The sequence below is a fragment of the Marmota marmota genome, unplaced genomic scaffold (genome assembly GCF_001458135.2).
Source record: "Marmota marmota marmota unplaced genomic scaffold, marMar, whole genome shotgun sequence".
In the NCBI taxonomy this organism is placed as follows: Eukaryota; Metazoa; Chordata; class Mammalia; order Rodentia; family Sciuridae; genus Marmota; species Marmota marmota.
In genome coordinates, this window is record NW_026000164.1 from 2,892,766 (window position 1) to 2,903,694 (window position 10,929).

Genomic DNA, 10,929 nt, shown 5'->3' on the forward strand with positions numbered 1-10,929 from the left:
GGGGCGCGGGAGCAGGGATCCTTACGTATTTCATCTCTCGCTCGGTGAAGATACGGGTGAGCACCACCATGCGCAGTGGTACTGTGAGGATGAGGATGAAGGGGAAGGCCAGGGAGGCAGATGTGGACATAACAGCCCAGAGCAGGGCCAGGCAGAGCAGCTGCAGAGCTGTGAACAGGTGCATTCGCAGGGTCCGAACCTGGTTGGCAAGAGACAAAGTGAGCCCAGGCTTCTCTCCAAAGCAACCATATCCAGAGGACAACCAGAATGATGCTTGGGATCCTCTAGTGATGGAAGTAGCTCAGAGACTGCTCTGTACCGATGGTTAATGGGGGCTTCCTAAAGTGGGGAGAAGCAGCTGACTCAAGTAAACCAGAATGGGGCAGAGGTCTGGGGTCCTTCTAGGCGAGGACTCACCTTTTTGACATAGGTGACGTCTGGATGGTGTTTGGGTGGCATGAGCAGCAGGTGCAACCGTTCATAGAACTGGATCCCATTAAGGGAAGTGACTCCCATGTACAGGAAAATTCCAAAGAGCACAGCCAGGGGGATCTGCCGGAGCAGATCCCCGATAACCATGGAAAGGCCTAGGGAGGGGGAGAAACAGCTAGCCCCAGGTTCTTTCCCCCAGGGGCCTTGGGTACCACAAGGAAGGTTGTGGATAAGGGGAAGCATACCCACAAGCAGGGCCACCAGCAGGCCTGTAACCCGCTGTTCTTTGACCTCCTGAATCTTGGGCTTGTCCCCTGGCGCCACAGCCTTGCTCATGACAGTGAGTGCGTTGGCATGAGTGACAGAGCGGACAGTGGCAGCAGCCAACCAGGGCAGGCCAAAGAGGGCACAGATGCCGCCCATGGCTACGATGAGCAGCAGGTCCAGGTGGAAGCCAGAGCCCTTCTGCAGCATTCGCTCCTTCTTAGAGATGATCAGCCTGGGGAGGGGGGAGGCACTGCTAAGGCCTGCCATACCTGGTGTGGCCAGAACACCCCAGCCAGTCCCTGTGTTTATGGAACCTGGTAATCCCTGTCCATTCCGTCAGGACTAGAATTCCATCATAGAGTTCAGCGTGTGCCCTCAGCCCTTATCCTGTAGGAGAGCTCCCAGCAAGCCTTAGCCTGTACTCTGTCCTCCCCCTGGCCAACCTCAGGTTTTGTTTTGGAGTTTTTGCTGTTGTGGGGATGGAATCCAGGGCCTCGCACATGCTAGACAAGCACTCTACACTGAGCTACATCCCCAGCCCCTCAGTGATGTTTTCTGGTGCCTATAAAATAAAACTTCAGCCATCAGGGCATTCAATGTCCCCCAAAGTCATTGGACTCTCTTGCCCAACAGAGTAGCAGTTCCCATGTGTGTCCCCAAGTCTGGCTGAGGACTCTGGCCTTCTGACAGCCCCAGGACTCTCAAATAGGACCACACACGTGGTGATCTGCGTCTCCATGAAGATGAGGATGAAGACCAGGACGGCAGGCAGCAGGCTGGCAATCATCATCCACACAGGGAAGGGACTCTTCTCCCCCAGGGGGTTGATGACCCAGCCCCGCTTTTCTGGAGCTGTCACTGAGAATCCACTGGGCACACTCAGCTTCTGCAGGGCAGAGACAGTATGTAGTCATGGGCAGGGTGGACATGGAGGGCACACTGGGGGAAAGGCTTGGTATTTGCCCAGCTTAAGGACAGGCTCTGGCTGAGGCCTGGAGTGCAACACCAGAACCCAGGGTGGTGGAAACGGCACCCTGCTGTCACACGTACAATGCCTTACCTGGGTGTAGGTGTCCTCAATACTGTAATCCACAAGCACCATGATGAGGATTGCGATGGGCACCCCAAAGTCCCCAATCACCCGCCGTATCTGAGGACAAGAACCGTGCTCAGAGACCTGCTGTCCCACTCAGACCCTCACTTCCTAGAAACACCCCATCCCATCCCCAGATCTCCACAGCCTGCAAGTCCACGTACCCGGCCGGGGAAGAACCGGCTATTCTTAAATTTGCGTAGGAAGAAGGCGATGAAGAAGGTGCCAGCCATGAGCACCAGTGACAGCAGGGCTGTGTTGGGCTGGCCCCGGGGTCTCCCTTGCCCAGACTGCCCAGCCAAGCTCCCATTGCCTGGTCCCAGCGTGGTTGTTGCTCTGGCCCATGTTGTATTGTCGCTGTCTGCCTCTGAGCTATTGGAGACTGAACAGCCGTGGAGGGGATGCTCCTGGAAGATCTGGGGAAAGAGGAGGGTCACAATGGGTCCCATTAGCTAAAATGGGGAGAAAATTCTTGGGCTCAGCTGAAAATTGGAAGGCTAGCACAGGAGGGGAAAAGGCCTGCCAGGAGCTCATCTCGGATTAAAAAAATAACCCAGAGGACCAGCTGGGAGCAGCGGGGAGAACAAGCCTCAGCTCTGTGGGCTCCATAGACTGCAAGTCCAGGGAACTCCTGGGACCAGCCTGGCCTCCAGTCTAGAAGAAGACATGAGACAGGATGCCCCTGGACTCCCTCCTGCCCTGAAGCCCTGCTCTTTTCCCAGCCCTGTTTTGAGCAGGGCCTGCCTACCTTGACCAGCTTGTAGAAGGTCTCGTAGATGAAAATGAGGGAGATAAGGAAGGCGAAGATCTCCTGGGTGAAGCGGGAGACAAAGCGGACCAGGAAGCTCCCCTCCAGGGCCACCATGAGCAGGGCCAAGAGCACCAGCCAGAAGCCAATCCACACGCGGCCCACCAGGTACTCCAGCTGGTTGCTACTACAGAACTAGGCAGGGGAGGTGGGAAGGTATCAGGCCCCGAGCTCTGGGGGCAATGGGAGAGATACTGGGAAGAGAAGGGGGAACTGGACCAAGGCAGAAAGAGCCCTCACCGAGAAGAAGGCTTCCTCAAAGACCAGCAGGGGGCCCGAGAAGCCAATCACCAATAATGGCTGAGCCCCCAGCAGACAGAAGATCACACCCTGGAGCGCTGTGGACATGATCAGCTCTGACACGCCTATCAGATCCTGCGTCTTCTCTCCTGGGGGTGCAGGAACCAGCTCAGCTCAGCGGCCAGGCTGTGCACCCCTGTCCCTATGAGCTCCTCCTTACCCAGCAGCCCCCCAAAGGTGATGGCAGGAGACAGAGCAGCAAAATAGATGAAGATGACGGCAGCCAGACACTGGGGGTCAAGTGCATCTCGGAAGTCACTCAGGTAGTGGGGATAGCGACGCTTCACATCACGGATCAGGCCCCCGAAGGGCCGGCCCGTCCGACGAAGGGGATCATCTTCAGCTGCACCTACCACCTCCACCATCTGCAGGAGTGCTACAACCCAGGCTGATGTCAGGGCAGCTGTGGGGCCCTCCTGCCCACTGACCAGGACCTCCTCCATGTGCACAGTCCACCCACCACCTGCAGAAGCACTGCCAACCCCAACCTCTCTGTTGGTGTCTGTGTGGCTCTCCTGCCCACCCAACCCCTCCTCAAGGCAGCCCCATCTGGCTCGGGCCTGCATGGCCGTACCCTTATCTTGGGCAGACTTGGGCTCCAGCCCAGATCCTGGGGGCAGCAGCCGGCCCTGCTCTTCCCGTTTCTTGAGCATCTGGCGCTGGAAGTGAGCGACAGAACGCAGGAGTTCCTCGCCCTGTACTTCCGAGGGGGGGAGCACCACGCTGCAGTCCAGGAAGGCATTGATGGCAGTCAGCAGGTCATCCCGTTCATCTGCCAGATAGGCTGCCTCATGGAATTGCTGCCAGAGCAGGACAGGAGTCAGGGAGGGCACCAGAGGGGGCCAAGAGGTGGAGCTAAGGCAACCAAGACTGGCAGTGGGGAGTAGGGGTGGCTCCGGGGACCAGAAAGGCAAGGGGCTGACCTTGTCGGACATGAGGGTGGAGATAGAGCGGCCGATCTCGTGGTAGTCCATGTTGGCGCTGCTGGGGCCCAGCAGCAGAAAGAGGAAACGCACGGGCACAGGCACCTCCAACACTGCATCCAGTTCTACAGCCTCTCGCAGCCGCACGAAGGCCATGGTGGGGCGGGAGAGGAACTCCACACAGCCTAGGAGGATGGGCCATCATGGGCAAGAACACACAGCAGGACCCCACCCAGCCCCAGCCCCTGCTGAGACTACCACCCCAGCCCTCAGACTTGCCCCACATACCCACGAGGACCACGGTAGCCTCGGCATTCTCAGGGATCTTCTCCAGCAGCTTTAGCTCATGCTTAGACTTGGAACGAGTGATGCCAGCTGGTGGGGCTGGAGGTGGCAGCTCACGCTGTGGGGGTCACAGAATGGAACTCAGTCCAGACAGCCTCCCTGACCCCACGTGTTCCCATCAGGGCTTGCTCACAGGACTGTGCCCACGCAGGTCTGTGCCAACTCCTCACCTCTCGATCCACCTCCAGCCGGGTCTCAGGAACACCACCAATGAGAGGCTCAGTGACGTGTGGGTCACTCTCAGCCCCCTGGGGATGGTGATGCCCTAGCAGGGAGCCCAAGGAGCCAGCTGAGATGTTACGGGGGAAGGAGAAGTCCTTCTCATCACTCGGGTGGCTGGCAGGACAGACAGCAGTGAGTGTAAGGAGGGATGACGGCAGGGAAGGAAACAGATGGGCAGGACGCAGTGGCATCCACCTTCCCCAAAGGGCCATACCTGTGTTTCAACAGAAGGGCCCGCAGCACATTGGCCCTGTCCTCGGCCTTGATCTGGTCGGAGATGACCATCTGCTCTACTACTTGGTGGGCCACCCCAGGCAGGGTCTGCTGGTCCAGATCCAAGAGCACAGCTCCTGGAATAAAGATGACAGGAGGACTCCCCACCTCAGGGCAAGAAACAATGGTGGGAAATGGAATGGGAGGGATCGCTTGGGACAGACAGGCCTAACTAGGTGGGTACGGTCCAACCTACAAACCGAGGATCAAGGCTGGAGTCCCAGCTCTGCCTCTGAAGTCTGTATCACTTCGCCTCTCTGACCTATTTCTCCCCACCCCCATCTCCTTCCAGAACTGCAGCAAGGAGAGACTCAGTTATCACACTCCCTTCCAGGAATCATCCAGCCTCCCTGGGATGCCTAGGCCACTCTCTCAGGTTGAACTCAGTTCTTCCCTTAGTGATTCATGTGCTGTTCCTCTAGGGTCCTACCTCTACCCTCTAGATCAGGACACAGCTGGTCTGTGGCCTTGTCCACATGTCCTTAAGCCACCTGAAGACCCTCCTCCACCTCAGGCTTCTCGACTTACGCTTTGCTTCCCCAAGCCCAGTGGCTGCTTACTGGGAAGCCTCCAGACCTCTCTGCACCCTTTCCTATAGAAAATCCTTTTAAAAGTACCAGGTCTTTATCTGGCAAGGTCAACTTCCAGGAACAAAGAACTGAAGAATACACAGAACCAAAGGACTCCAGCAGCCAAAGCAGATCACAAAGGCTAATGATAAAACACGGGCAGCAAGCACAATGGCATGTGCCTGTAATCCCAGCAACTCAGGAGGCTGAGGCAGGAGGATCACAAGTTCAAGGCCAGCCTCAGCAACTCAACTTTTATTTTAATAAAAATAAAAAGAGCTGGAGATATAGCTCAAAGGTAAAGCACCCCTGGGGCTGGGCACAGTGGTGCAGGCCTCTAATTGAAGCAACTCAGGAAGCTGAAACAGGAGGATCATAAGTTCAAGGCCAGCCTCAGCAACATAGCAGGGCCCTAAACAACTTAGTAATACCCTGTCTCAAAAAATAAAAAAAAATAAAAAAGGGCTGGGAATGTGGCTCAGTTGCAAAGTGCCCCCAGGTTCAATCCACAGTACCAAAAAATAAAGCACTCTGGCCCTTTACTCAAAGTGCCTGAAGCCTTACTTAGAGCCTAGTACTCTTAGTTTGAGAACAATTTTAACAGCAGGTTTCTCAATCCTCAGCTACTTAGAATAAGAACAACTGGGAGTGATTACCAGCTGGGAAGGAGGAAACAAGCAGCCACAGGGCTCAAGAATCCTGTGTGGTAGTTATTTAGTGAAGTTTATCCAGCCCCACAGGTGAGATCATATTCCCCAGGTTTTCTACAATGCAAAGGAGCCATGACAGGAATTTCAGGAAGCATTCCATTGAAATGGCTTAAAGACATTTTAGCACCCCAAACACAACAGATCAATCATCAGATCTAGAAGCAGCGAGTATCCTGCAGCAGGATGGACAGGGGAGGCAGGCACTGTGGGTACCATGGGCCAGGGTCCGGCGGAGCTCCAGGAGACTGCGAAAGGAGAGCGAGGCCACATGGGGCTTCCCCCAGCGCTCGGTCTCCTCCTCCACGTCCTCCTCAAATTTGATCCAACGGGCTGTCTCCCGCCACTGAGGCTCCTGGTTTTTGTCCAGCAGCAACTCATTCAACTCCACAAACACCTTGGGGCAAGATGAGAAGGTGCAGGGTAAGGAGTCAGAGGTGGGCTCAGGCAAAGCTTGCATCAGGAAGAGCAAGTGGCCCTGGGGCACAGTGGATGGCACATAGACACACAAGTCTCACATGAGGCCTAGGAACCTGGAACACGTGACTACCAATTTGAGACTGGGTTTCCCTTGTCTATAAAAGACAACAACGCCCACTTCCTCCAAGGGCTGTAATAGGGATTAAAGAAAGCCTGTAGGACATAAGTATACTCCAGGACACAGTGCCTGGCAGGTCGCTACCTAAGAAAACAGCAGGTTTCTGTAAGATTCCGTTTGTATGTAGCCAGGACTGGCAAAACGAATTGCAAATAACAAAGCCTGGTCACCTCTGCTGGAAGACTGCTGGGTGGAGGCAGGAGGAACCTGCCGAGGGTGAAAAACAGTCCCCATGGAGGTAGTAGCTATCTGGGAGCAACAGGTGCACCAAGTCTCTGAGCTGGACACTCAGTACTGGTGAAATTTACTGCACGGCTATTATACCTCAATAAAACAGCTTAAAAAAAAAAATACACTAAGGCAGAGTTCAGGACCAGAGCCCTGGAGTCTAAAATGGGTAGTGTCACTAAGTAACTAGGTGACCTTGGCCAAGTCACAGACCCTGGTTTATGACTGACGCCACCTGTGCTATCGCCTTCACAGGTAGATGGGAGGATCAAATAAGCAGAGGCAACTGGGTTTTGAAAACAAAGTGCAGTGCCACAGAACACCTCCTCCAGCCTTAAGGGTCTTTGTTCAAAGCAGAATAAGGCATCTCCCTGATTCTTCACTGCCACCTGCCAGCAAATGGCCACGATATGCACATCAGCAAGGTCTCAAGTATGAACCATAATCGTAATACACAAATTCACAATGTTTCGGATGTGCACCGATCCACAGTGTCCATGTCAAACAACTCTTAAGGTTCATCCCCACAGGCAGTAACCCTGGTGCTCAAGATATATGGGTCTGAGAAGTAGGGGAGTGGGGAAGGGGGAGGCAATGGATGGGGAGAAAATGCAACAGCATGAAGCAGAACTGTACCTCATGGGGCTTGTGGGGGGCCCGGGGTCGGGCCCGAGGCGTGGGGCCGGGCTCTCGCCCTTCCCGCACACTCTGCACAGACCCTTTGGCGTTCTTCCGTACCAAATGCCGTCGCACCCCAGGAACATCCTCAAACCTGTGACCTAGGGGCAAGTAGAGGACCAAGATTGGGTTCCCCTTTCTCTTACTCTTTTTCCTACCAGCAATGGGCTTGGCCCAGGCCCCAGGACTCACTCTTCATGAGGTCAAGGTCAGCCGTGGCTAGTGTCTGGGCCTCACTTTCATCAGTGGGGACACGGGGCAGCAGTGCTTGCTCTGCCCCGGTCATACTCCCAATGCGTCTTCTCTCCTGAAGGTTGTAGCTGCGATGCCCAGGCTGAGCTTTGGTCAGGGGGCGCCCCGAGGCACCCCCATCGTCACCTCCAGCTGTGCCACTGGCCACTGGTACCACCTCCTCCACCAGTGTTCTGCAAACAGAGTAGCCATGAATCTGACAGAGCGGACCTCCACCCATGCAGAGGATCCTAGGAAGGGAACTAGAAGGACCTCACCTCCTCCTGGCTCCCACTCTTGGGGGTCACCAGAAGGCCAATCTGCACATGAATTCCTCTTTAGCAGAACGGGGCTGAGGCGAACCTCGAATGGTACTGGGAGAGGTGAAATTTGGGGGAAAGAACTAGCACAGGGTATGGTTCCTAACCGGTGTTTGTGAACGTCTCTTCGTACCAGTTAGCATTCCTTCCCTTCCCCTCCGCCCACTGGGGCATACCCCTGGATTTAAGAAGTTCACAGGGCCCCCGTTTCTGATCAAAGAGAACAAAGTATGTGCAAACAGTTTTGGAACTGCAGCCAGCTCCTCCGTGTTTATGAGGAGGGTCTGTGCCTCCCCTCAGACTCCCACTTCTGCCCCAGTCCCTGACATGTGCTGCTCCTCTCTCCTCATATGAAGAGCCTCCTGGGACCAGAGCCATCCACTGCCAGGCCTTTCCAGCCCATCATGGCTTGTCCCCTGTCTCTGCCACAGCCCTGCCCACTTCTCTCTTCCTCTCCCTAATGCCAGGCTTTCCTGTCACTGCCAGCTCTGCATGGTTTTTGTCCAGCAGCAACTCATTCAACTCCACAAACACCTTGGGGCAAGATGAGAAGTATGCCTCCCAGTATAGCTACTCCCCCAAGGGGGCACTGTGCCCTTCACTTCCCGCAACCCAGCCCTTCACGCTGCCTGGCACCCAGAAAAACAGGTCCAAGATAGTCATGACCTTGTTCGAGGTCATTTCCTCCAGGAAACCTTCCCAAGCTAGTGCCCCCAAACTCTCATCACCCACTCACTGGTACTGATGCTCTGCCCAAGATACTGGATTCAGTGACAGTATTCTGGCACCATTTCATTTGACATCAGTTTCCAATTGGGTGAACTGACATCTCCCCAGGAATGAGGGGGGGGGGTCTCCTATTCCTTTCAAACCCTGTGAGTCTTAGCAGGTGCTGGGAGGTCACGGTCTAATCCCCAAGGCAGTGCTTGGGTGGGGACTGAGACTGCTAAACCACACTTCCAACCTTAACTAACACCTGTCTGCAGTCCCTCCTCACTAGGTCCTGTTAGGCTGGGCTTACAGACAAGAAACAGAGCTCAGAGAGTTTAGGTCAGCTGCCCAAACAGCTAGTGAGGGGCAGGAATGGGATTTGAACCCCAGTCTGGTGACTCTACCTCTGGTAAACCCCAGTCTGGTGTCTACTTTGGGAGAGTGACAACCAAGGTACACTTACCCAGTTTGGGCCCCTTTGGTAGCCCGGGGAGCTGCCTCCTGGTGTGGCAGTTGTGCAGGGGGAGATGGACTGGTCCTCTCTACCTTCCGGTCAGTGCCTTCATCCTCTTGGAGAAAGAACTACAACAGGGCCCACATGGGCACGTGAGGCCAGGCCAGGCCCTGCGCACATCCCCCCAAAGCCCAGGCCTCACCTGTACAGAGGAGGGTGTGGAGGCAGGAGATGGCTGAGTGAGTGCCCGGGCCCCCTCAGCCTCACTGGCCTCATCCTCATCTTCCTCCCCCTCCTCAATGGTGGGGGTTTCCCCAGTTGGGGAGGCTCCAGGGCGCCTTCGAGGCTTCCGTCCAGGGCCCTGGGGGGTCTTGCGGCGGCGGGCATCCAGAGGCAGATGAGTGGACAGTGGGTGGTGGATGTGGTGGGAGGACTGGCGATGGTCTGAAAGGAAGAGAGGTTTGGCTGAGGGCAGGCACAACATCCCCCTGCTGCTATCCTGCCGCCAAGGACAGCTCTTCCCACTGGGACCCTGGCCCCTTCTCTGCTGGACAGTCAAGTCCTCCCCCACCCCCACTCCTGCCTGTTCCCTCACACTCAAAGTCTTCCTCTCCATAGCTGCGGCCTGGCTCCTCCCCTCCTCTGGACCCAGCCTCCTGGAGGATCTCTTCAAACCGTTCAACTCCCAGGGTGCGGTGAAGTTCATCTTCCTCCTGTTCTGGGAACCCAGGTGTCCCAGGGCCCACACTCTCTGGCTCTGGCTGTAAGGATGAGGGATAGAGAAAACACACAGGAGTCACTGGGAATTACACACCCAAACCCTGTCCTACTCAGTGCCAGAGATTCAGTATCCCCCATTAGCCGTGCCCTCCAATGCAGGGACCACCCCAGCCCCACAGCAGTTATTCCCTGCAATGCCAGAGATCCAGTCCCCTCCCCCACCCCCGCAGCCTGTTCCCTGGGGTCCCCAGCTGAATGGGCCCAGTCTGCAGTCAGACCCAGGACAGGCAGGAGGGTCTACTCTGGGAATCTCAGAAATCCTGTCTCCCCTCTGCAGCTGGAAAGTAGGGTGTGCAAACCGGGCAGTTCAGTGATAAAAAGTGAAAAAAAAACTCCTTTTGGTTCCTGGAGGACAACTGCTGAGCCCCAAAAGTAACTTTTGGGGGCATCCAAGCTAACTGACCTGGCGTAATTCTGAGTCAGACAAACCCAGCCCTGCCTCCACAGGAACACGTGAGCTTTGCCTGGTCAAGGGGGCCCCCATTCACCGCAGCAAGCACCCCCACCCAGTCGGCAAGCCCCGCCCCTCACCCCCCCCAACCTGAGTCATCCTGCGGGAGCGGCAGCGGCGGCGGCGGCAGCAGCAGACAGCAGCAGCAGGGCCAGCACCGGGCAGGGACTGCGGTGCTCAGCCCAGCTAAGCGCCTAACTAAGCGGCCTGCTGCCTGGCCCAGCAGCCTTGGTCCAGCCCCCCACCCACCCCCTGCCGGTCTCAGCTCCAGGCGCCGTGGCCACCAAATATTTGCTCAAGAGTATCTGGACCTGAAGGGCATCAGGACCTCCAAGGGCGGGGGTATGCAGCCCCCTCCATGGCAATGCCAGTATCTAGATCAGGGAAGAGCCAGGGAGGAGGGCAAAGGGCAGGTCTTGGGGAGACACGCGGGGCGAAGGGGGGGGTCAACAGGAGCAGCTGCGGCTGACAGGGACACTGGATAGAAGATGCGAGGACAGAGGGCTGGTGTCTCCAGTCTGTGCTGAGGGCTCCTGCCC

General features: G+C 56.2%; 1 protein-coding gene across 1 annotated transcript in view; it reads right to left on the bottom strand.

Moving 5' to 3' along the window:
- Positions 1-10,929, bottom strand: part of Slc4a2 (solute carrier family 4 member 2) — a 12,045-nt gene that overhangs the window by 301 nt on the left and 815 nt on the right. Inside the window, exons 2-21 of the mRNA XM_015493671.2 lie at positions 9,755-9,920; positions 9,362-9,603; positions 9,169-9,287; positions 7,636-7,868; positions 7,402-7,544; positions 6,156-6,336; positions 4,605-4,740; positions 4,339-4,504; positions 4,112-4,226; positions 3,824-4,008; positions 3,475-3,700; positions 3,061-3,276; positions 2,841-2,989; positions 2,541-2,735; positions 1,957-2,208; positions 1,760-1,849; positions 1,419-1,585; positions 678-931; positions 418-587; positions 26-199 (exon numbers count right to left, since the gene is read on the bottom strand). Of these exons, the coding sequence (XP_015349157.1) occupies positions 26-199; positions 418-587; positions 678-931; positions 1,419-1,585; positions 1,760-1,849; positions 1,957-2,208; positions 2,541-2,735; positions 2,841-2,989; positions 3,061-3,276; positions 3,475-3,700; positions 3,824-4,008; positions 4,112-4,226; positions 4,339-4,504; positions 4,605-4,740; positions 6,156-6,336; positions 7,402-7,544; positions 7,636-7,868; positions 9,169-9,287; positions 9,362-9,603; positions 9,755-9,920 (3,579 nt within the window). The remainder of the gene's footprint in view (positions 1-25; positions 200-417; positions 588-677; positions 932-1,418; positions 1,586-1,759; positions 1,850-1,956; positions 2,209-2,540; positions 2,736-2,840; positions 2,990-3,060; positions 3,277-3,474; positions 3,701-3,823; positions 4,009-4,111; positions 4,227-4,338; positions 4,505-4,604; positions 4,741-6,155; positions 6,337-7,401; positions 7,545-7,635; positions 7,869-9,168; positions 9,288-9,361; positions 9,604-9,754; positions 9,921-10,929) is intronic.